Here is a 26,465-nt window from a genome sequence, read left to right on the forward strand (position 1 = left end):
TTGAATATCTAAGTCATTTAGAATAGCCAATACCTGCATTATAGGCATCATGGCACATGCCAGTTTTTTTGTAGTGTTAGTGCTATTAAAATTACTTTTCTGCAAATTAACCTGGGAGAAGTTGTCATTAGTAGGCTTTTTGAATATTTTTAAGCACTATCATTTTACCAATTTTTAATCTTTCATATATTCTGTGAAATACAACACAGTATATAATATCCTTTGTATATAATATCCTTTTCTAGTTGTAATAGCACATGGTATTTCTTAGAATTCACCTTTATAGACATTTAAAATTTTAAGTATGGTAGTTCTGTTGTTTAACTACATTTTTAAAATCCAAGAATTTTAAATAGATTTGAGTAGTAATGTGTTTCTGAAAATAGTTGTATCACAGAGCTTTAACAGAATAAACCATAGACTTTGATACCTCTCTTGTGTAGTACTGAGGCAGTCTGTCTGACAGAATATGACAAACTGTGGGCCTATGTTCACTTCAACATGTTTATTGGTGAATTGAGTCGTGGATTCTGAACTTTTTTCATTTTGTTTGGCTTTATTTGTTTGATTCAGAAGGCTTATTATATTTTAACAAATTGTAAAGTTCTTGGCAAGTAAGTATTGTGGAAAACCATAACTTAAAATTGTATTGATAAATTTTGTGAGGGTAGAATTACAAATGGTTGGTGACTCCTAAAGTTTTCCACTGAAGGCCTTACTTGCCCAGGGAGCAGAATGATCTGTACATGTCCATAGAATCTTATGTGCCCTGTTTGCTTTTGCTTTTTGTACACTGAAACATTCAAATAACAAACTCAGTCAGTCTACAGCTTTTTACCTTGGATTTTTGTAAGATTTGAAGTGGTGCAGCAATGCCATTTTAAGTTCCTTTTGAAATAAAAATAGCATTTTTGTGACATTTGGTATAATATGATTTGAGAACCATTCCTTACTACTGTTTGTGGTTATATGAAGTTTTTATATAGTAAGACCTCATTAACTCAGATGTTCCTAACTGTCTAATTTTGGTCCTTCATCCTATATATAAAAATTGGAAAAAAGTTTACAATTCTGTAAACTAGACTTTAAAATATATGTGTAGAAATAATTGTTTTAAAATATCACACACACACACACACACACACACACACACACTTTGTACTATATAAGGAACTAAACTAGTACTTTTTACTGATGTAGACTGGTCTTTACTCCATAAATGTTGAATCAATAACATTTGTTGTATGTCATAAGGGATCTTCTATGAGGGTAGGAAAATCTGCTTATTTGTTTAGCTGATGTGGTTTAACCTTATATTCCTAGCAAAAATATTAGTTGCTATTTATTATAAAAACTGCTCTGGTCATTCCCTCTCCCATTCCATTCTTTAAACATAAAGAATTATAGAGACTTTATATAATAAAATTGTTGTTATTAAATTATTATTAAGAGATTTGAATTTAATGAAACTTACTAGAGCGTTTAAAGGGAACAAATTTTCAAGTAGGGAACAAGACCTTTAATTAGTTTCTGTTTTAGAGATAGGAACAAAAGACCCTTCTCTTTCTCTCCCTACCATTGTAGGTATGTAGCATATTCTGACCCAGAGGTTTAAATCCTGAGGATTTGTCTTGTATAGAGGGATGAGGGGAAACTTGTCATGCCTTTGGAAAAGGTGGATCCTGACTTCTAAGGTCTTGGATAGTAGAGATGTAAATCAGTGTGGGAAATAGCACCACCTACATACACGCGAAGGTACATATTTGCACACTGCCCACAGGATTGCCTGGGCACAAGGGAGACAGTTCCTTCAAGAAACATAATCTGAGATTTAATACATTTGTTTTGTTTGCTGGGCTGTTGTCTTACAGCACATAATTCTATTGGGGCTTTGTTTGGGCATTCAACTTTCAAATGCATCTTTAGGAAAATCTATATAATAAAAGCCTAAGCGACCCTTACAGCAGAACAACCAGAACAACCAGTCACTATGATGCTCACTGACCACCAGGGGGCAGACGGTCAACGCAGGAGCTGCTCCCTGGTGGCCAGTGTGCTCCCACAGAAGCCGGGCTCACGGCTGGCGAGTGCAGGGGCAGTGGCAGGAGCCTCTCCAGCCTCCGCGGCAGCGCTAAGAAGCAGCGAGCCGAGCAGTAAGGAGCAGCGAGTAGGCGGGTGGTAAGGAGCGAGGGGTCCCAGACTGTGAGAGGGGAGTGGGCCTAAGCCGGCAGTTGGACATCCTCCAAGGGGTCCTGGACTATGAGAGGGCGCAGGCTGGGCTGAGGGACCCCCCTCCAGTGCACAAATTTTGTGCACTGGGCCTCTAGTTCTTAAATATTATGAAAGTTCCTAAATTTTATGAAAATATGGGGCTTTAGATACAAGTTTAGATTTGTTTACCCCAAATTGGTTTTTTTCCTGTTTTTGTACCAATTCATATACCTTATTTAGCAATTTTAACATTTTTGTATTCCTGAAGTCTTAACTCTTTGTCTTTTCAGAATCTTTAGAAGAACAAGATGTTTTGGATAACACTACAGAGCAGACAGAGGACAAAATAACAAATACAGAGCAGACAAATGAAGTGATTGAAAAAGCATCTGGTACAGAGGAACCAGAAGAGAAGCAAGAAGAGACTGAGAATGAGGAAACCTCAGTGAATGAAGCCAAATCAATAGTTCCCAAAGCTGATTCTATTCCTGATTCTATTTCTGATGCTGTTCCTGATTCTATTCCTAATCCTGAATTAAGTGGAGAATCATTGATGACAATGTAGTAAATGCTTCCACATGCCTTCAACTGGATAGTTGTAGTTTTGTTGATGTCAGTTATTGCTTTTTAGGTGGTGCTTTTTTCTCTCTAAGGATATGCTTGATATCATTTGAATTCAGATTGCCTAGCTATTTCAATATGTCAAAATTGTATCTACCAGGTATTAAAACTACAAGCAAGTGATATCAGTAAAGTAAGATCTTTTTGAATTTACAAAGACCCATACTGGCTTTTAGAATTTTATTTTCTTTTGCATTCTAAAAGTAAACAAACATGATAGCATTCTTGTTTTCTATATGTGTGACCTGTAAATAATATCCATTTTGACATAGGAAGAACTTTGGTTAGGAATAAGTTCTAATAGTGTTTGTTTAAAGGAATGGAACTCAAGATTTTTAATAGTTCATCATTAAAAATGGATAGAAGTTTTACTCTCAAGATATTTGCCGGGGGCGGGGGTGATGTCTATTTAGGCATTTACATTAAGTAGTATGAAAGTTTTAACTATGTAGGCATTGGTACGAATTCTCAGTAAGAATGCAATTGAACAGTCAAGTGCAGTGTTTCTTTTTGATGTCTCTTATTTTGCAGCTGGGCCAAAGGCACATAATATTATAATTAGTTTATGTTTACATAGTAACATATAGGAAATATTTCTGCACTTGACTGTAACTTGAATTCTGAGCATTATTTATACTTGTAAAATAATGATATTATAAGTGAATTTTGTGCTCTTGTGTGTATTTTGTTAAGGAAAATAAAGATTATCTGGCAGTAGTTTCTTTTTGTTAAATATCTAGACTTCTTCAGACAGAATCTTGGTGGATGACTTAGCTACCTGAAAATATCTCAGTAGGAAGAACTCACAATACAACAACTCTGTAGATACTGCTGAGGGCAAATTATGATGCTTTTATTGAGACTTGTTACCTTCTGAATTCAGGGAACTAGTGACATTAAGAGGTTCTAATCAGAGATTAGGTTTTTCTGATTCAGGAAAACCATAGGCCATTTATAATTTTTAATTTTGAGAGATACCTAAGTTTTATGAGAATAGGTAGTTCATTGGATTTAATATGTGTTTTAAAGATTAACTGAGAAAAATTTGACCCAGAATGGTAATTCTGGTACCTTAAATACAGTGTGGTTATCTTTTGTCTTTTACCTCTCTTCTCCATTATTAAAAAAATTTAAATCAAGTTATGACAAAAGGAGAAATGTATAGGAATGGTGTGTATAGCAAATATTTCTAAGTTGTACATAGTTTATTAAAAATTTAATAAAATGACATTTGTTATTTAAAATTCATGTTTATGATTTAATAACTTATATCGTTTAGGTATTTTTAAGAAACTCAATCTGTTAATAGTCTGAAGCATCATGGTTTAGTGACCCAATTTTTTGATATTATAGAACTAGGCTTAAATTTTGCCTCTGCAGTCTTAGTATGAGGATGATTAAACATAATTTATGTAATGTTCCTACCTCTGTGCCTGATAATAGATATCAAGTAAATAGCATTTTATGTTATTGATATTCTTATGAAATAGGAAAGGGCCATAAATTCTTCCTCTTGCAGATAAGGAAATGAAAAAACTATGAACATATAATTCAGCTGCTCAGAATCAAGCCAATGTTTTCTGCATCAACTTTTATCTATGATATACATGTATATAAATATATAAAGGAGGTAGGAATCTAAGATAGAATATAAACTCTATGGAAATTTTTCTGATGAATTTCATCAGGTTTTAGTAACACCTTGCTGATTCTTGTTATATTCAAATTCTGATGTACATTGCTTGAAAATACTCCAGAGAAATATAATTTAGTCATAGAATCAAGCAGATATGAGAAATACCTTGAAAGAAATATGGACAGTTAAAAGGGGATTAGTAATATTAATGTTAGAGGTAACATGCTATAATCATAATGTTTTTTAAAATAGAAAAGTTTATTCTGATATTGTTGTAATAAACAGTTAATGGTTGAAAGAGTGGTCACATGTCCTATTTCTGATTACACTTGGGTTGCGGGAAACGAGTTAAGTCGGCTCGCGTGAATTGCGCGTACTCCGCGGGAGCCGTCTTAAACTCGGTTCATATAGATTTGCGGTGGAGTGCGGGAAACGTGTAAACTCGGGCCGATTGTAACTGCATGCTATAATCATAATGTTTTTTAAAATAGAAAAGTTTATTCTGATATTGTTGTAATAAACAGTTAATGGTTGAAAGGGAAATTCACCCGCAACCCAAGTGTTAAGGCTAGTATAAATGAGAAAAAGCAAACAACTAAGTGCTATTAGCTACAGTGACCTTAACTTCCCTATTTACATGCTAACAGTCATCATCTAAACTTTTCTCACTATGCCCTCAGCATAATCTACAAACATGTCTGGCTTCTGTCTCTCCATCCCTCCACCACTGTTATGCTGTGGCCTTAATGGCTTCTTTCAATTCTCTGACCATGCTGAGCCCTTTCCTGCTTTAGGTCTCAGTTTAGATATTCCCTCCTTAGAGAGATGCCCTCCCAAACTCACTAAAGTGGTCTGCTTTTTACTCTCTCGTATATATGTCACTTTACTATTTCAAATAAAATAAGTATTTTGTTTACTAGTTTACTCTCTATCTTCACAACATAGAGTCTGTGTGTGCAAGGCTCTTGTTGACTTATTTACTACTGCATCTCCAGGCCTGGTGCATGACATTATTATGTGCATGAAGAATTTGTTGCTAGATGCAGTGAAAACTCCTTATTTTGCTGCTTCACAGTATTGACATTGCTGAGCACTTCCCTCTGTTTGAAACACTTTTTTTTTTCTTTTGGTTTTGCGTTCTCTCACTGTTGTTCTCTTATTTCTCGGCCCGCCTTCTCTCCGTGTCCTTTGCAGGCTTCCTTTAATGTTGCTGTTCCATAGCTTCTCCCTAGTGCCAGCGTTTCTTCATCCCACGTGTCCTTTCTCCAGGGACTCTCACCAACCTCCATGGATTAGATTACCATCTGTTGCTCAGATTCTCAGACCTCCAACCTTGATGTGTTTCTTCACTTCAGAGTACTACATTCACCTGCTTGCTGGAATGTCTCTCACTATCAACATACCAAAAAATGAACACTATTTTCTCTTTCAAACCTTCAGAACTTTCAAACCACCTGTGTTTCTCATCTCATCAAATAGAGCCATTATTCAAGCCAGGAACTAGAGTCTAATTTTTTTCCCTTTTGTCCTATATCTTCACTGTCAATTTCTGTCTCCTAAACATCTTCCAGTTACTATTCTCATTTCTCTGCCCACTAACAATACATTAATGATGAACATTAGCATTCTTACTCTGCCTGGCATCATGCTGTTTATGAGTATTATTTTATTCTTTGGCAATAACCCTGTGAAGATTTTTTTATCTTTGGATTATAGAAGAGAAAACAGGTAGAAACAGCAAGTTGGTAAGTGGAAAATCTGGGATTCGAATGCAGGCAACTGACTGCAGAAGTTTTCCTATTAATTACTGTTGTACTGCCTTCTAATTCATCATCTCAAGACTGTCTCTTAACTGGTTTTCTTGTCTCCAGTCTTGCCTTGCTATCCTGTGCACTGGAGTTTTCAAAATTAGAAATTGAATCATACCACCACACCATTGCTTAAACCCTTTAATGATTCCTCTCTGGTCTTGGGAAGAGGTCTGAATTTATTGATAGGGCCTACAGAGCCTGTGTAATTTTGCTGCTAATTACCTCTGTCATTTCTTACCACAATTACTGCCACTGTCCCCCCTCTCCCCTCCCCACATATACATTTTTAATGTAGCTACATTAATATTTTCTGTGGTGGGCATATGCAAAGTGTTTCTAATCCCCCAACCTCCTTGTGTTCTTCCTCTACCTGCAATATTTTTCCACTCACAGGGACCAGGTACACTCAATAAATAGTTGTTGACTTGAAAAAGTTGCAGTTAAAACTCATGTTTAGAAATTTTGCTAGCTGTTAAGTTACGCCTTTTATTTTTGAAATGGATCTTTCTCATTTTATACATTGGACACAATATTGTTATGGAGAATATAACTGAATCAGAGCTATAGCTGTGTGTGTGTGTGTGTGTGTGGTGAGAGGTTTAATTAATAATTCATTAAATATGTATGCTAAGTGTTAGAAAAGCTAAATGACTTACAAAAGTTCATAGCAATAAATAGCATGTCAACTAAGCCAAAACTCAGATCTCAACTCTTAGTGCAAGATGTTTTATATTGAAACACCAATTTTACAGTCAATCAATATTGGTGTTAGTGTTTAAGATAAAAAATGTAACATGTTTACTTCTCTTTCCAGCTGATGGCTACTTAACTCATAAAACTAAAAAAAAAAAATTTCCTGTAAATTATTTTACAATATTACTCTCCAATATTATCTGTTGAATTGTGTGCAAATCCGCTAGACAAAGGGTCAAAGAATGGCGATAACTTATGGGATTATGGATAGATTGTGAAACAATTATGGAGAACAGAGCTGCTTTAGAAAATTGGAAGAAAATGCAGTGTTTTTATCTAGGATAACTTTAATTCATTGTAAAAATTATATGTGATTTAGTTTATGAGCTACCAAAGAGCTATTAAAAATAATATGTAAAGATGAAGCAAAACAGAGATGGTTGTGAATCGATGGTCTGCTAAATCTTACAGTTTATAATTTGACTTGTTTCAAAAATTATTTCATCTGAATGTATAAACTCTACCTGGTTAGTAAGTTAATATATTCAGGCTTTGAATTTAGGTAGATAAATATATAAATACAGAAAAGTACTTTATTAGAATATAAACTTAAGAATAAAAATTAAACAATAAAAATTAAACAAGTACTGAATTAAAACATTAAATTGTATCAGTCTATTAACTATTGTCTCAGCTGAATTTCTTTCCAAATGCCTTTTTAGAAATTGTTGCATTTACTGATAGTAGGTGGCCCCCAATTGCCTTTTATCAGTTTGTCTTTGTGTGAAACTTAGATGCCATTTTTCATTCTTTCTCCTCCAGAGGTCCTGTTGTATGTGTTTTAATTTATGCTAGCCATGGGCTTTAGGAGGAGGAAACACTATTTACATACATAGTTCTATCTTATTCGATGTTCTTTAAAACTTAGATTTTCTGCTTTTTGTATTTTTCCCTAGATTTAAAAAAATATTTATACCTTTCTTTTTTCTTTGGCAATAAACTTGGTAGAAGTTGGAAGCACTTTGAGAAGATTAAAAAGTGTTCTCAAAAATCTCCCTCATAAATTAGTTTTTTTTTTATGTTCTTATTCCAGGATTATATGAGAATAAGCCAAATTTTCAGCTGCCAAAGACTTTTACCAGATCCCTGGCACTTGATTTAGGAAAACTGGGAAAAATAATTTACTTTTGTGAAAATAAATATTTCTATCATAGTCTGATTTTGAAGGGTGAAGAAAGTGTGGAATTAAATGAACATTTTTTGGATACCTACTCTTGGTCAGGCACTGTGCTCTGGGTACTTTTACAAGTACATTCTCTTACAGTTCTCACAGCCACTATGTGAGGAGATGGAATTCTATTCAAGCAGGGATTACATTAATTTCCCAGGACCTCTTAATTTATGGATGTTGTAAATGAAATTGGAACCTAGGATCGTCAAGTCCTTGTCTTTTTCACTACCTATGAGTTCTCTCCTTTGGTAGCTGAAAGAAATAGACTAATGCTCTTTTAGGTTCTCGTATTTTTGTGATAACTCAAGTGTTACTTCACCAGCCGTCTTCTCTTAACCTAACACTTGTCAGACTCTCCACTCATAACCCTCCCCTTGAAATTCTTTCATAATATGAAGGCAGAGCCATATCTGTTTTTGTTCTTCATTACATTCCTAGTGTCTGGCATCTAGAAGACACAATAAATTATCTGTTGAGTAGATAGTATGCATGCACGTGCACACACAGAATGGGAAATACTGCTGTCATTTAGTAAAGATTTTAGAGTTTGGGGAATTTTGCAAATATCCTATTAGTTGAATTATTCAGTAGGGAAAGGGCCAGATAACTTTTAACTCGTAATTTAGGCAAATTCCAATGGACTCTTTTTTTTTTTTTTTTTATTGATCCATCACCTGCATTGTTGGAGCTTTCTAAAACATAAATTAAAAATTCTAAAGCTCATTTGAGGATGGTAGACTCCTTAGGTGGTTTGTAAGGATGCCCTTCAGAATGTGAATTACTTTTCCAGACTTCTCTCCCACTACTCTCCCTTATGCTCTGATCGCAGATGAGTATTCCATACTTCTGAGAGATGCTCAACTCTGATCTCATATGATGCTATCCTTGTTAAACTCTCCTTTCAGTAAGACCTAGCTTTATCTGTAATCTTCTGAGTGATATCTTTCTCAGCTTTCCTAAGCAGTTACTTGCTTTTTGTTCCCCTTGCACTTGATATACTATATGTAACTTGTAGTGTCCTGACCTCTTGTTATTGTCAGCCCCCCTTATTTGACTGTAAACACTGAAGATGGGCTATGTTTCTCAATTTTTATTTTCTTGTGCTCTCCTCAAACAAAACAACACAAAACTTTAGCCTGGCATGGTGTCTGCTACATGCATGTGTAGAGAGTGGATTTGTGTAAATATGTGGTAGAACTGACTTGGTCAGCACTAACTAGTGGTTGGTGTGCTACTTTTCTATCTGAAACTCCTACACATAAAGTAGTTGAGTCTGGAAAGTGAGGACTAGCTCAAGATATGAGAATATGGAAACTGTTAGCACATTGAGGGTAGGGAGGAATCATTTGTTTTTGTATTCTTAGTGCCTGACATAAATGTTCAATAACTGAATAAATTGAACGGGAGATGATCTAAGAGCCATATGCTAGGGTGAGATTACAGTGTAGGAACTCTTTCCTAATTCACATGAATTCATCATTTGGGTAAGGTTTCTGAATCGCATATAAAATAAATTGAGTTTTTTTTTTTTTAACAAACTCCCTTATTTTTGTTTGTTTTGTCACCTAAGGATTTTTTTTCCATTGATTTTTAGAGAGAGGAAGGAAGATGGGGAAGGAGGGAGAGAGAGAGGGAAATATCGATGTGAGAGGCACATCAATTGGTTGCCTCTTGCAGTCTCCCCAACTGGGACTGGGGATGGAACTGCTACCCAGGTGAGTGCCCTTGACCAGGAATCAAAACCATGACCCTTTGGTGCACAGGTCGGTGCTCTAACCACTGTACACACTGGTCAGGGCCAAACTCCTGTTCTTGAAGATTCCTACATTCCCCATCCCCTGAGCCTACATTTTACTTACCTATGGAATGAGGTATTTAAAAATCTTTTTTTCTTTTTATTTATTAGCTCATATCTGATCCATTACTGTTACAGCTGGCATTAAGTTAGGAATTTTCTGGATAAAGTTGCTGCTTTCTTGACACTACCTGGTGGAGTCTGGATACACACACACACACACACACACACACACACACACAAGAATATTTTCACTTTCAGTATATAGGCCATAAGAATTCAGACCTTAAAGTTGAGTACTTGCTGTAAAAAAAATACATTAAAAGGCAATATATACTGTACATGGCATGTATAATTAAAACTTGCATTAGTGAGGTACATTTTATGACTTATAATCACCTAGGTTAATCATTATTTTTATCTAAAAATGAAACAAGTGCCCAGCTGGTGTGGCTCAATGGTTGAGCATAGACCTTTGAACCAGGAGGTCACGATTTGATTCCCAGTCAGGGCATATGCCTGGGTTGCGGGCTTGATCCCAGGTAGAGGGCATGCAAGAGGCAGCCAATCAATGGTTCTCTATCATCATTGACGTTTCTCCGTCTCGCTCAAATTGATAAAATATATATATATATATATATATATATATATATTAAATAAAATAAAAATGAAACAAGCAACTTGTGCCTTACTGTCTATAGCAAGGATTCTAAAGGCTTCTACCTGCCAAGAGTTGACACATTTTATGAAGGTTACAGTGCTTTGCTTTTTAAAAAGTATTTTTTTTCTAGGAATAAAAAGGAATCACATTTTGGAAAACATATTCTCAATTATGAGTGTTCACACAGCCAAAGGATACATGAATTTTCGGAATAGGATACTGTGAATTTTATAAAATAATCTAAACTAAGTACAGTCTGAAATAAAATTGATATGCTTGAAACATGTTTTGAATGGACATTGTGGATTGTTTTCAGCACATTTTTTTTTCTTTTAGCTTTGAAGCCCTGGATTCTTCTTGCATGTTTCTATGATGTTTCTTCTTTCCAATAAGACAATCTCCTGTAGCTGGGCTTAATGAAATTAATTGTACTTTATTTAAGTACAACCACCACCATTGCTGAAGAGGGGATTTTCTCTTTCCTGCTGTCCATACCGCCCCGCCCCCGCCCCCCCCCCCGCCCCCCCACTGCCACCTCCCACCCTCACATGCAGCAGCTGCTCAGGTTTTAGTAGATTCTGATAAGACCAATTTATCCACCCAGCAAACAATTGTAAGCAATACTTTGCAACAAGCCTGACTGTCCAGCACTCCTTTTAGGTCAGGATGGCACCAGACTACTAAATTGGGTGTCAGGACAGCAGTGCTGTGTTCTTGGAGTTGGAAGAGCAGAGGTGGGAAGCAGATGACTTGCTTTCTAATGAAGTGGCTGAATTTGAGGCTGCCGTTTTCCAGGTGACTAACAAGAGGCATGGCCATGGCTGACACTTCTGTTTTTAGCAGTGCCTCCAATGCACATGTAAACAATTCAATTTGTGCATTTATAGGTTTTATTGTCTCTAAAGAGTGATTTATGTCCTTATTTCTGCATTATTGTCCACAAGGCACTGCCCTCTGTCAGCGGGCCGCTGCTATCTAATTTTTTAGACCTTCGTCTTCATTAATACAGCAATGTTAGCTTGTGATCATTGTGCTAGACCTCATTGATAAGCTACGACAGTATGAGATTCATAGCACTGACATCTAACCTTGCCACTGGCTTCCTGACCCTTCTGCTTCCGAAACATAGGTTCATTGTTTTAAAAACCCAAGGTAGAACTCCATCTATTTCTCACAAACATTGTGGGCAGTTTAAAGGTTGGTCAGAATCAAATATTGTGCTTTCAAATTTGATAATGTATGAGTACAGAAGGATGACCTTTGATACATAGTGATACATCAACATGACATGAGCAGTAAATGCAGCAATTACCTTTACTACAGTGAAATGGTGCCTTAGTTTTCATCTTCAGAGCAATTATTGCAAAAACAAAAATGCATTTAAGTTCTTACTATGAAATTTTAAAAATTAAGTATCTTTATAAATAGTCCTAATTTATGCACTTATTTTCAACATTGGTCTTACCATGTGTGTTTTAAAATATATTGAAATCGCCTGGCCTGTGTGGCTCAGTGATTGAGCGCGACCTATGAACCAGGAGGTCACAGTTCGATCCTGGTCACGGTACATGCTGGGGTTTCTGGCTTGATCCCCAGTAGGGTGGCAGTGCATGAGGCAGCCAATAGATGATTCTCATCATTAATGTTTCTATCTCTCCCTCTTCCTTTCTCTCTGAAGTCAATTTAAAAAATAAAATGTTGAAATCTGTGTCTAGTGGTCATGTAAAGGAATATTTGGTGATGACAAGGAGGACTTTTGTGTTGTGGTAACACACAGCAACATATAACTTCTGCCATGGGATTGCTGCACCAGTGTTTTAATTTATCCATTCATTTCTCCTTTAATGAGTACCTTCTATGTATCAGGCCCTGGAGATATAAAATAACTGAGACATGGGCACTACTCTCAGGGAGCGCACTATCTACCAGGTACATTTAGCCTCACAGTTCAATTCTACCTTGAGAAGTCCCAAGATGAAAAAGCAGTCAGTTGACATAGGAAGTGCAAAGTGAAATGTGCATTGGACTTAAGAAGTCAGAAGGTTCGATTTGCATTTGATTCTGCCACTTTCCAGTAGTCTGATCTTGTAGGAAAGTCACACAACCTTTCTGAACCTTAATTTCCTGGATATTAAAAAAAAAAATCTGTAGTACACAGAGCTGCTGTGAAAAGTAAATAATAGGAAAAGTTTAGGCCAAGTCCAGAAAGGAAAACTTCCTTTTTATATTTTTCATCCTTCCTTTATCTCCATCTACACCTCTCAGTTAGTTTACTATTTCTCTGGTATAGACGTTTACTAATGGAGTCAGGGAGTCCAAGCGCCTTTGGAAATTTTCTGCAGAATTTGTGTGTGCCTGCACATTTTTCCAGAAAGAGAATACTTACTCTCATCTACTTTTCAAGGGGGACCATGAGTCAGTAGAGTAGGAATGCTGTAGCTCTCTTCTAGGATAATGGCTATCAAAGACTGTGTAGCATTACTGTAATATTTGGATTAATGATGTAAAAGAAACCCCACAATTGAATCGTATGTACCTTCTCTTTGGGCTTAAAGAATCTTTCAAATTATCCCCATGGCCAGGAGCTATATTCTAGATACAAAGCAGCAATGTCTGCTAGTGGTAAAATTAGTATAAAAATGAAACTACAGTTTAGTATGTGGGTCTTGGTGGTGTGTGTGTGTGTGTGTGTGTGTGTGTGTGTGTGTGTTTAAATATACTAATTTTATTAATCCTCCCCTGAGGATATGTTGTTGTTTTTTTAAATTGATTTTAAGAGAGTGAGGAAGGGAGAGGGAGAGAGAGCACGCAGGAAACATTGGAGAGAGAAACATCGATCCCACACGTGAGGGAGAAGCATGATTAGTTGCCTCCCACATGTGCCCCAACCAGGTCCCTGCAACCTGAGTATGTGCCCTGACCTGGACTTGAACCCACAACTCTGAAGTGCACAGGATGGTGCTCCAACCCATTGAGCAACACTGGCCAGGGCAAGTCTTGCACGTTTTTAGACAACTGATAGCTTTAGCAATGATCACTTTAGACATGAGAATTGCTTAAAACTTGTCAAGTTTTAGTGAAGTTGAATTTTAAAAGTAAAAGGGTGGTATTGTAAGGAATCACAAATCTGTTACTGAATTTTGGTATTATAAATATTGTTCCTTCATCACCCCCAGCTTGTTCTTTAATTGTCCCTGCCACCTCCCTACCCCCAATTAACCTAATGCAATAATGTCATTATATTAGTTTGTTTTGCCAACACATGGCTATTTTTCTCATTTGGTTTTTAATTTAAGAATTCTAAAGCACAACTTTAAGAGAAAAATTTGAAAAGCGATTTCACTGTATTCTGTCACTGTAATGCATTAACTGTTTTCTCTAAGGTTTTCTTCTAGTCTTTATTCCTTTTAGCTCATATACATTATAAATTGATATGTACACAGCTGTATCCTTAAACCAAACCGCAACTGAAGGAGGTACTCTGTGTGGGATCCTACTTGCCTCTTGTAGTTTCTCTCACCTGAACTGTGATCAGACTTCTGAGTCCATTACTATCCACTCTGCAACACCTGAAGCCGTGGGCACTGGAAGAGGTTTGAACCTGTAACTGTTTACAGACCACGGAGCAGCTGTCACGGGGTGATGAGCTTTCCCCCCTCCTACTCAGGCAAACGGACGCTGGGGGCTTGGATACCTGGTCTCGCTCCTTCCCCAAGTATCTCCTCTTCCATTTCTCCTTCAGAATATACCTCGAGTTTGAGTTTGTATAACTTGCTTTTTAGGTCTAAACCAGTTGCATTGTAAAATGAGTTTCATCACATGATTATTTATGATAGTAAAAAAAAAAAAGATGACCCAAATGTTCAGGAATGGGAGAATGTTTAAATAATGCATTTAAATATTTTTAATAATGTGAGAAAGTGCTCGTGATTTAATATTAAGAGAAACGTGGATACAGTTGTATATGGTTACACAGTATATGTAAGTCTGGTCTCAAGTTTACACATGTGTGTATATGTGTGTGTCTCTATATAAAGAGTCTGGGAAGAAATACAACAAATTAGCCCTTCATCCCTCCCCATCCCCCCAGTCCTCCCGGCTACCGAGAGTGGCTCCTAGAGCGGCGCTTCTCCCTTCCTCAGGGGCCCGCCCAGGTGCCCACGGAAGTGCAGACACCTGCGAGGGCTCACATTCACCCCACGAATGATTCTTGGGCGCCCGGCCTTTGGCGGAGAGATGAACGAGGCGCAGCCCTTGCCCACGTAACGGGCTCATAGAAGGAAACTCTGGAAGGTAAAGGCCCCGAGCCCGGCAGTAGGCACTCAAGTGTTCTTGTTTGTTTGTTGTTGTTCTCTGATCTTTATTTATTTTTTTCTGTTTTATTATCCCCCCCCGTTAATATTAAATATTAGATTAGTTTCAGGTGCTCAGCATAGAGGTTACATGTCCCTTCCTGAGGGACACCCCTGACATCACACGTAATTATTACAGTATTATCGACTACATTCCCTAAGCTGTACTTTACATCCCTGTGGCTGTTTTATAACTTCCAAATCCCTTCCCCTTTTTCTTCAGGTGTTTGGGGGATGGAGGGCACTCGAGTGGAAGAAAGGTGGCAGCCATGGAAAGGTCTGGGTGTGCAGGTCGTGTGGGTGCCTGGAGATGCAGCTGGAGAGGTAAGCAGGGGGATCCCCAAGGCCTTCCTGTGCATAGTAAGACATTTAAACAATGTCCTGAATAGCCGAGGTGGTATTTAATCAGGACATATGAGCTCTGATTTGCCATTTAAAATACAACTGTCAGCCACCAGGATTGGAGGAGGAAAAACATCTGAAGGCTGTTGCCGGGTGTTGACAGAATGGAGGGAGGAGCCTGACATCATGCATTTGTTTAGCCATTAACAGTCTTGTCTCTTCTGCTAAGATGTAACTCCCATGAGCGAAGGACTATGTCTGTTTAGTGCCCAACACTTGAAAGAGTACCGGGCACACAGTAGGCACTGAACAAATGTTTGTTGGACGGATGAATCGTTTTGCCATTGATAGGACTCCCTAACTGATTGGGTGGTAGATGAAGGTGGGAAGACCAATCACTGAAGGTTGGAAGAACATAAATAGTGACATCCTGTTCCATGGGTGTTTCCTGGGCTGACCACAGACAAGATGCTGTGGGCCAGAAGTCTAAAACAGGCTCCAACTTCCCATGTAGTGAAAGGAGGGCCCAGGTCCAGAACCTGCTAACCAGTACCAGTTCTAGGGTTTCGTCCCACCAACAAAAATGTCAGTTTGCTTTCTGCACACTTGCATGACTGCATTTGAGAACACGCTCTTTTGTTTTACTCTGAATACTACCATCCACATACATAGAATCTGTGATTAGTTGCTTGTTTACCTTCACAGATAATGCAGAAATGAGTATCTTCATACCTTCCTTTTTTCTTTTGTTGAATATTTTCCCACAGGAGAGTAATAGTCAAATAATATTACATCTTATACGTCTTATTATACATATATTGCCCCATTGCTTTCCAAAAAGTTAATCATGACAACATCCCTTTATGCAACAATTACAAGTTGAGTTTCTGCTGGTGTAGGGCACTGAGCTTGGCTCCACGGGCATGAGAAGAGCAAAATAGATACAGACCCTGCCTCCATGTGGCTTTTTCAGATCACCACACAAGTGTATCATTACAAACTGACAAATAGTGTGAATTAAAAATACAGCTGCTCACTAAGTGGCAGAAACTAGTTTTCCAACAATTTCAGCAGCACTGGTGGTGGTTTTGGGGTATTGTTTTTTTAAAAAAATATATTTTATTGATTTTTTTTACAGAGAGGAAGGGAGAGGGATAGAGAGTTAGAAACATCGATGAGAGAGAAACATCGATCAGCTGCCTCCTGCACACTCCCTACTGGGGATGTGCCCACAACCAAGGTACATGCCCTTGACCGGAATCGAACCTGGGACTCTTGAGTCCGCAGGCTGACTGAGCCAAACCAGTTAGGGCTATTGTTTTTTTATTTTACTACTATATTAGCTAAAAAAAATGGTTTCTCAGGATTGCTTTGCCTATTTTGGTTTCAAAATAAACTGATTTGTGCCTTCTTAATTCACCTGCGGCTTAAGGGAAGTTCTCCTTTGTAAACCAACCACAAAAAATTATAAATTTATGCCTAAATTTTTGGCTGAATAGTGTACTCAGAAACTTGTCCTATCTTTTCTTCCTGCTTATTTTTTAACTGAGTGCTGTCTTTTAGCTGAAGCAGGACCAGGGTTTGACTCCCAGCCCCTTCACTTCTAGCTCTGTGAGCTTGGACAGGTTACTTAAACTTTTTCAGCCTCAGTTTCCTCAAGAGTCAAATGGAGTTAATAATAGTACCTTATTGGTGTGAATTTGGGGTGTGAGCATTCCTTTATGTGGAAAAAAAATAGACCAGAGCAGACTAGAGGCTCTGGATGCTGGCAGATTGTATTAGCATACCCAAGTCAATACTTGCGTGGGTCACAAAAATACCGTGCTAACAAAGACAGGAATGTGCAGGTTACAGTTTTATATTTTGAACATGTAGGATGGGTAACGCACCCCCGCTCTACAGGAGACCTCACCTACTCTGGATGCCAGAGGTCTTCCCTAGGGAAGAATCTTAGAGCTGAGAACTCAGGTCAATCAGGGCAAAACCTCTCTGTCATCCTACTCTCACACATTCAATCTATCAGAAAATCCTGCCCACTACACCTTCTAACCACATGTCCTAAATCCCTTTACCTCCACTACTGCTGCTGTAGACCAGGCCACCACAGCAGCCTCCTGACTGACCTCCCATTTCATTCTCGCTCCTACACTCTTCTCCAATAGCAGAAGGGATTCTTTCACAATGGATCATTTCACTCCATTGCTCAAAACCCTCTCAGGCTTCCCCATCACGTGTAAATTAAATCCAGATCATTGTCTGCAAGGCTGTATGTGATCTGCCCCTGGCTATCCCACTGCTCTGACTTTCTGTCACTCCTTCCTTTGCCCACCCCACTCCAGTCACATTGGCTTCCTGGTGGGGTCACAATCCTTGAACATTCCCTCCTCAACATGCTTGCACTTGCTGTGTTCTCTGCTTACCTGTGAGGCTCATTCACTCACTTCAGTGCCCTGCCCAGGTGTCACGTCTCCGGAGCGAGCTTCTTTGGGCACTCTTGCAATAGTGTCTTCTTCTCTCATGAGTCCTTTACCCTGCTTTATTTATTTTCATAGAAATTCAACTCCTGACATTATTATTTTCAGTTATTTACTTGTTCAATTATTTTTTTCTGTTTTCCCCATGAAAACAGGACTTTAACTTTATTCAGTGCTGCCCCTAGCACTTAAATAGTATCTGCCACATAGTAGGTGCTCTATAAGTATTTGTTGAATGATTAAATCATGAACGAATGAATGAGCCAAATAAGCAAAGGGGGAGGGAGTAGATGTTCCAAATAGAGGGGACTGACTGTGCATAGGGCCTGTGGCCACTGGGGATTTTCACAACTGAAAAAAGGCCTGTGGGCAATACAGACAAGGAGTGTCAGCGTTAAAGAGGAAAGAAACCATAGGCCCACAATGGTATCACTAGTGCTAAAGGCCATGATCCAAACCTAGATTTAATAACCTGACCTAATTGTTGTTTCAACCTTTCCCAGAAATGTAATCTTAGTGAACCAGTCTGGAATTTTCTGGTCCAGCACCAATAATCTGTCGTGTGGACCCTCTGCACACTCACCCCTGCCCCCAATCTGCATGATAACATTTCTTGTCATTCCCTTCCCCTCCAAAGGAGATGTCCTGGCCTAAAAGTAATCTTTTCTTTTGTATGTAATAGCCCCCTTGCCCCACCCTTCTTCCTATAAAAACCTTCCATTTTGTATAATTCCTCAGAGGCCCTTTTAGTTGCTAGATGGGATGCTGCCCTCATGAATTGTTTAATAAAGCCAATGAGTTGTTTTTTTTTAAAGAAATACAACAAAATTTAACTAATTTATTTGGATTGTAGAATATGAGTTACTTTTATCTTTATCTTTTCCCCTAATTTTACAAATTGAATATCAAGAATTTATATTACTTTTAGCAAAGCTAATTTTTAAAGGAAAAAAATTAAAAATCTAGAATGACTTACAAAACATCACTGTGTTCAAAGTTCAGTTAATAGTTCAGATATTCCCAAATTCAGAACATTCTTATATGAGTCTTGGGAAAAAGTTGACTTAAGTTCAAATTTAAAATGAAGAGAAAAAAAAGTGAGTATCTGAGCAGTAAAAATATAGAGACCTTTCTTACCTTGGAATAAAGAAGAAAGATGAATGGCTTATGAATGATATGAACTTAAAAGTTAGGAAGAAATCTGAGAAGCTTAAATTTACTTATTTATTGCAGTTCAAAGTGCTCACAGCTTATAGAATGGTATGAAAGACCCCTACATTTTCATATTTTCTCCATCTCCTTTTATAAGCATATATATATATATATATATATATATATATATATATATACAGCCCATTAACTTCTTTAATCAAAAAGAATGAATCAAATGTTTTGTCTTATAATAAGTAGTTGCTTTGTTATACACAATATATCACCATAATCTTTGATCTTCCCTTAATATATTTCTTTGGAAATCTTACAACTAATTCCATACTGAGACTACTTCTTATGGATGTTCCAGTAATTCCCTAAATCTGGATCCTGATAAACATTTAGAAATCATCACAGTGCAGTATGCAGTAATGCATTTAAAAATTTTTTTATAGGGCATTTGCAAGTTGTCTGTACTTTAAAAAAATTTCTTTATTGATTAAGGTATTACATATGTGTCCTTATTCCCCCATTACCACCCCCCCCTCCCACTCATGCCCTCACCCCCCTGGCATCTGTGTCCATTGGTTAGGCTTATATGCATGCATACAAATCCTTTGGTTGATCTCTCCCCCTTACCTCCACCCTCCCCTACCTTCCCTCTGAGGTTTGACAGTCTGCAGTAATGCATTTTAGTGCAGTTTGGTCCACCATTGTCTTGTGACCAATTTATGTATACCAGTATCTGGGGCTACTCTGATATACTGAAAAAAGAATACTGTATTGCTTACTGGTCTCCTACTGGGGCAATCATAATGTAATCAGAAAGGGGACCTGGCCCTTGGTGGGTCTGCCTAGGACCAGCCAGTAGTGTGTGGGTTCTTGACTTTGTGCAGGAAAAATTTCTCAACATGAGTCCAGGTGACTGTGCGGGAATATTTATTAAAGCTGGGGACAGTAAAACAAGAAAGGGCTTAGCATAGACGAAGCAACAGGAGAGCCTAGGCTGGGCGCCCTAGCTCTCTGGGAAGTCAGAGAAAAGGGGGCCTTGGGACCAGGTTCAGGGGCCTAGCCTGCACGCTGCTGCTGCCCATTGCTCCTCAGGTCACAAGTCTCATGGGGTCCTTTAGGGGAGATGTATGCCTGTGGGGGAAGAAGTGGAGGAATCAGAGGGCAAAGGGAATGGTGGGGGTTGCTCCCCAGAGGGAGAGCATGGGCTAGGTCCTTTGTCTCTTTATCAAAGTCTTTCTCGAAGGTAGGAGGCCAGAATCTTTTTTTTTTTTTTTAAATATATTTTATTGATTTTTTACAGAGAGGAAGGGAGAGAGATAGAGAGTCAGAAACATCGATGAGAGAGAAACACCAATCAGCTGCCTCCTGCACAGACGTGCCCGCAACCACGGTACATGCCCTTGACCGGAATCGAACCTGGGACCTCTCAGTCCGCAGGCCGACGCTCTATCCACTGAGCCAAACCGGTTCTGGCGGAGGCCAGAATCTTAGAGGAGGTCTCAGGGAGGGTGTCAGCAGAATATTAATTAGCCCTCTAGGTGTGCTTCTTCAGGGCCATGATCCTCACTGATTGGTGAGTATCAGGGCAGGGGGTTGTCAGTCCTTGCAGCTGGTCCTGGTGTTGCCCACCTGGTTTTGCTGCTTTTCTGGATCTGGAGCTGAAATATAACTGAGGCCTGGATGTTATCTAGGTAGGTGACCTTCTGTATCTCTGCAAATTGCTCTGCCAGTTCAGCTATCTGTCTCAGTTTCCCTGTTTCACTTGTCCTGGCTTACTTTCCTGTCTCAATAATTGACAGAATAAATACTCAACCTGCCATAAGGCATCTCATATACACAATGTCATTCAATCCTTAGAAGAATTCTTTGAAATGGGCAATTTTCATCTCCATCTTGTAGGTAAGGAATCTGAAGTTCATACAAATTCATTAACTCATCTAAAGTCACACAGCTAGGAAGTGGCAAAGGGAGGATTTGAACCTAGGTTGATCCATAAATGTTTCACTGTATCCCACCACCTCATTTATTAAAGTTGGGTCTTTGTTAGCAACACTGTCTTTACCTTGTATACTTTAAATGATTAAAATATCCTGTAAAAATGTTCCATAGTAACATTTTTGTTTAAATATTCTGAAGACTATCTTGAAGAACCCCTTGGTAAGATGACCACTCTTTAGGTTGCACTAATTTTGTGAAACACTATTAGAGATGTCAACTATCCTATATAATAAAAGGGTAATATGCAAATTGACCCTAACAGTGGAACAACCGGTCGCTATGACGCACACTGACCACCAGGGGGCAGACGCTCAATGCAGGAGCTGCCCCTTGGTGGTCATTAGCTTCCACAGGGGGAGCGCAGCTCAGCCAGAAGCAGGCTCGTGGCTGGCCAGCGCAGTGGTGGTGGCAGGAGCCTCTCCCGCCTCTGCGGCAGTGCTAGGGATGTCTGACTAACAGCTTAGGCCTGCTCCTCAGGTTGAGGCACCCCGCCCAGCGCATGAATTTTTGTGCACTGGGCCTCTAGTAATTTTAGAAGCTGAAAAAAGAATACTGTAATGCTTGCTGGCTTCTCCTCCACTTGGTAAGGTGCAGTTTGCATTCATTCCACTTTCACTGTTGGCTGTGTCTTTTGGGGTACCATGCAGAGTTGAGTTGATTTGTGACAATAGCAGAAAAGATGATTATAAGTTGTTCTGTATATAAATTATACTTCTGTTCTTGATACTAAGTAAATTAATAAACTCAGCATCTAAATTCTTTGATTTTGTGCCATTTAAAAAAATTAGTCTTTCCAGCCTGGCTGGTATAGCTCAGTGGTTGAGCATTGACCTATGAATCAGGAGGTCATGGTTTGATTCCTGGTGAGGGCACATTCCAGGTTTGTGGGCTCGATCCCCAGTGGGAGGCATGAAAGAAGCAGCCAATCAATGATTCTCTCTCATCATTGATGTTACTATCTCTCTTCCTTTCTCTTCCTCTCTGAAATTAGTAAAATATATATATACACATATACATACATACTAGTCTTTCCAATGAGATTTTCAGTGAAAGCACTGAAAAATAACTAATATTTCTTGTCTATCAAAATGTTTTTCTGAGCACATGTTAAATGTTGGTGTGGTTTATGCAAAGGATGTAGACTTCTTTCTGGACTGTACATTCACTGAGGGACTAATTGTGAATTAGGTGTTGTCTGCTCTCCACTCAAAACAGTGCTAGGCAAACAGTACGATTTCAGTGCACGTTTGTTGAATTGAATTGTTTCTTAGCAGGACACTGTGCCCTTGATATTGATGCTTATCTTCTCCGAGATTTGGGATTCTGGAATGGAATGAAGAAACCTCCATTTCGGTTTTCTTTGTGTTTCTAGGTCTTCTGTTGAAGCCAGGAAGGGAAGGGGATGGCCATTCCCATCTTGTTGGTTTTTACCTAGACATTCAGGCACTGAAGAGCAGCTGCCTTTCTCCACTTTACCTTTGGTGAGAGGCCCTGGCACCACAAAGGTTCCCATATTAGTCAGCGCCTTGTCTGGCCCTTCTCTCCTTCCTTCCTTTGTGATCATCCTGTGTGCACTCAGCACTTGCATACCAGTAGTTGGCACATCTTCCTATTGAAACTGGGGTGGGTACCAACTACTCCCTTAGTTCTTATGGCTTTTCCGGGTAGTTTTCACGACTCCTGTTTATTATATGTAATTCATGTGTTGTGATGGTGCTTTTCACAAAGAGTATGCTTTCTATATAAACTTCTACCAACACATTTTGCTGTCAAACATTATTGCCAGATGTTTGGTAAGGCAGGTAAGGAAGTTGTTTGGGGCTGTGCGATCAGGCCCTCCCAGGAGAGTGAAGAGGAAGTGGGCTAGCCTATTCCTTCCAGTCACTTCAACAGTTCTTTACTCAAATATCAACCTGCTTTCCCTGGCCTAACAACACCCTCCTTAAAATATTCCTTTCCTGCTTTTCTCCTCCATTAAAATTGTCTATAATTTCTCTATTATCACTAACATTCGATAGCAATGCTATTACCATCTAACATCTTTGTTTATTGTACCCCCTTCCCCCAGTAGAAAGCAATCCATGTTGCCAGGAATTTCTGAATGTTTTGCTTTTTGCTCTATTCCCATTACCTAGCAGTTGGTAGGGTATCAGTAAATATTTGAATTCTCTAGAATAACCCATAAGCTTCAGAACATTAGTAAATAGACTAAATTTTCCTGGGACTTTTGCAAGAGACATGGACAAGATGGTTTATGTCCAAGAGGAGATTCTCCTTTCAGTTTCTCCTTTCCAGAGACTCAAGTCCAAATTGTTTTGACTTAAGAGATCTGCTCTCCAGTGCCTTGGGTACCACTATAAACAAATCCTTTTTAGGTCAGTAAAACATTTAATCAAGCAGACTAGGTAGTGATGTGCATGAGAATCTGAGAGTGAGATGTGCCATAATGCAAACGATTTTAGAGGAAAAAAGATTTATGAAAATTCTTTTTCATATTACTTTGGATGCAGTATAAGCATTTGACCTATATAGCCTAAATAAGTAACTGAATTTTTTTGCCCAACCACCAACCACCTCCCTCCTCACCTCTACCACAGCCTTATTGATGAGGTAAAGCCAAATATATTGTCCAAATGGTGGAATATCCAAGCCATTTGCTTTTTCCTCATCCATTTTCTATTTCTAGACTTTTGGCCATTTCTCTGTTTGTTACTCTTTCCCACCTGGGATGAGAGTATAAAAAGATGCAATGAAGGTAGTTAGTGTTATCACTTATGTTAAAAAGTTTTGTGAGGAGAAAAGAACAATTATTGGCTAAAAGGAAACTTGAAGGGTCTATATGGATTGTACCTCCATGTATTTTATTAGCACGCATAATTAATAGTAATACTAATGCATTAACATATTTTTTACTTCCCAGTTTGCATTATTAGTACACCTGTATTTCACGCATACGCAAGAGTAATACACATGTAGAAACAAATGTGATTTCTTTACTAGCCATTTTGAAAAGTTGATGAGGGGCTATTTTTAAGGTTGATGTACTAGTGTATGTAAATGTAAACACCTCTGTGTGCTATTGTGACATCTCTTAAGTAATTGAAAGCCAGCATGAAAATTGTGTCCAGCCTTAAGAACACTCTCAGTTAAAAGGTTAATCCTTTTACTAGTTGAATAAGCTGCCCTCTCAGACATATCTCAGAGAAGAGAATTTATTATATATAGTAGAATCTCATTGGGTATGCAAGGTAAATAACCTTATTAAGAATGGAATGTGAAGGGGATATAGTACTATTCAAATAGGGCAGGAGGGGGCCAACAAGGTAAAACAAAAGGCAGTTATGGAAGTCAGCCACTGACTTTATTTTGTTTCATATTTTGTGCTGAATAAAGCAGATTAAAAGGATGAGCTGGTTAGCATGGAGAAGGGCTTAAAAGAAAGAGGCCTGGGTAAATTCTTTCGGTGAAATGCAATAGAGTACAATACAGTCTGTTGGACATTTATTGATTAAACAATTCCAAAGGGTAGAAAGTGTTGACTACCGTGAATGTGTCTTTAAAGGGCGGTAAATGAAGAGATTTTTCCTGGATCTAAAAACCATGATATACCTTGGCCACCTGTTTCCCAAAGGCATAGATATCCCCTTATGGATGACTTGATTAGCTGTCCTCTTGTTTGACTGAACTCTCTTGTTTGTAGGAATTTCAAAATCATTCCATCTTTATGAAAACTTCCTCTTGTACTTGAGTTTCTGGGCAATGGTCAGTACCTACATTTATTGTCAACTATATCTGTATTGTCTACAGGTATTATCATTTACCTATCATTAAGAAATTAAATTGCTGTGGAGCCTCCCGAATTGAATATTTCTAAAATGGAAGAGCTAGATAGGTCTTGGAGGTTACGTAGGTTAGGTTTTTCCTTCCAGATTGTTAAAGGAGTAATGCATACAGGACACTTAGATGTCTTATGTTTTCTCACAAAATACCACGTCAACATGTGTTCAATAGCTTTTCCAGTAGAGTCTGTAGTATGTTTCTGTAGCATTAGTTAGCTCTCATACAACTGGTCAATAAGAGAATGAGGCCAGCATCACCAAACAACAGCTGAATGCAGCAAGCTGTGGAAGAACATAGAATATAGAACAAACATGCAAACTAAGTTAAGGAATAGACTGTCCTGTGAACAGTTTGACCATGTGCTTTGTCTTATTGTGTGATTCTCTCTGATCTTTGGGTATTTTGCTCTTGTCTCCAAAAACCAGCAGCCTCAATCCTTCTTTTTATGTCTTTCATCAAGCCATTCTCTCTCTCTCTCTCTGCTTTTTTTTTTATTGTGGCAAAATATATACCTTTTTTTTCCAACGTAAAAATTCCTCTGTTTACAGTAGTCTTTTTTAAATCAGGACATTAACTAGACTTTTTTTTGAACTGTGAAAATATTTTTGTTAGGTTTATTCTTTTTGTTGGTGTTTTTGTTACAAAATTGCTCAAATTTTGAGTGGTCAGCTGCTAACTTTATTTTTCCCATAGGTCCTGTGATTTTGCAGAATGCAAATATTTTTTGAAACACATATATTGCTTATAGTAGAATAGGTTTGTTTCATTTTCTTAATGCATGTTATGTGGTTGTTATAACTGATCATCTTCAGGGCTTGTCCTGGGAAGCTAAACTAAGATCGGAGCAGGATTATCTATAAAGAGAAAAACACTAAGAGATTCCAAGATAAGCCAGGAGACTTGCTGAAAATTTTGTAGGTTTATTAGTATCAAAGTTCAGAAGTCTCACAACCTATCAGTCTTAGTGTAATGTTCTGATGCCTCAGGCCTCTTCTAGTTCCAGTGAAGGAGAATATATAAAATGCGGCCTAAGCTTGTAATAGTGACTTCTCTGAACCTTCTTGCAACCACTAGAGATACCTTTTAGTGTTAAGAATATAGTTTGCTCAGCACACAACGAAGCCTCTTTCTAAACCTTTTTTAGTTAACATAAGAATTATGAATTTTCAGGTGGGATGTAAATGTTCTGCTCTCTCCCTTCCTCTCCCCCATCTCCCCACCAAACCCCAGCACTCAGGACTCTTGTTCTGTCCTCTGATGCTTTTGCTCATTACTAACTGGGCAAATCACATGGGTGATCTCGTGGGTGCTGTTTCAATTCAGTAAGCACATATTGAACACCTACTACATGTAGGAAACTCTGCTAATGAGTTCCTGATAACTCTCTCAGATCAGAAATTGGCATCTTACTAGAGACCTTCTAGAGGCAATTCCTTATCCCAAGATAGCAACCAGAATGGAATAGAGACTCAAGTATTCTTTAAGTGTCTCTTAAATCTCTTAAGGGGCCAACCCTGATATTTTGCTGGATGACCTATTTACTATGGTGTCTGCAAACAAGCGGGGAGCTGAGAGAAGGAAGGTGAGAGGCTGATAGGTATCCATACCTCAGAAGCTACCTTATTTTGTATCTGGT

General features: G+C 38.3%; 1 protein-coding gene across 5 annotated transcripts in view; it reads left to right on the plus strand.

The window, feature by feature from the left end:
• The window catches only part of LNPK (lunapark, ER junction formation factor), a 71,278-nt gene extending 66,512 nt beyond the window's left edge, over positions 1-4,766 (plus strand). For 4 of the 5 annotated variants that reach the window (XM_006083091.3, XM_023744659.1, XM_023744664.1 and 1 more), the window contains one exon: positions 2,502-4,766. In XM_006083091.3, coding sequence (XP_006083153.1) covers positions 2,502-2,776 — 275 coding nt within the window. In that variant the 3' untranslated portion in view covers positions 2,777-4,766. The remainder of the gene's footprint in view (positions 1-2,501) is intronic. The other variant, XM_006083092.3, reaches the window with a different exon arrangement.
• Positions 4,767-26,465: the final 21,699 nt, after the last annotated feature.

The sequence above is a fragment of the Myotis lucifugus genome, unplaced genomic scaffold (assembly GCF_000147115.1).
Source record: "Myotis lucifugus unplaced genomic scaffold, Myoluc2.0 scaffold_5, whole genome shotgun sequence".
NCBI classification, from domain to species: domain Eukaryota; kingdom Metazoa; phylum Chordata; class Mammalia; order Chiroptera; family Vespertilionidae; genus Myotis; species Myotis lucifugus.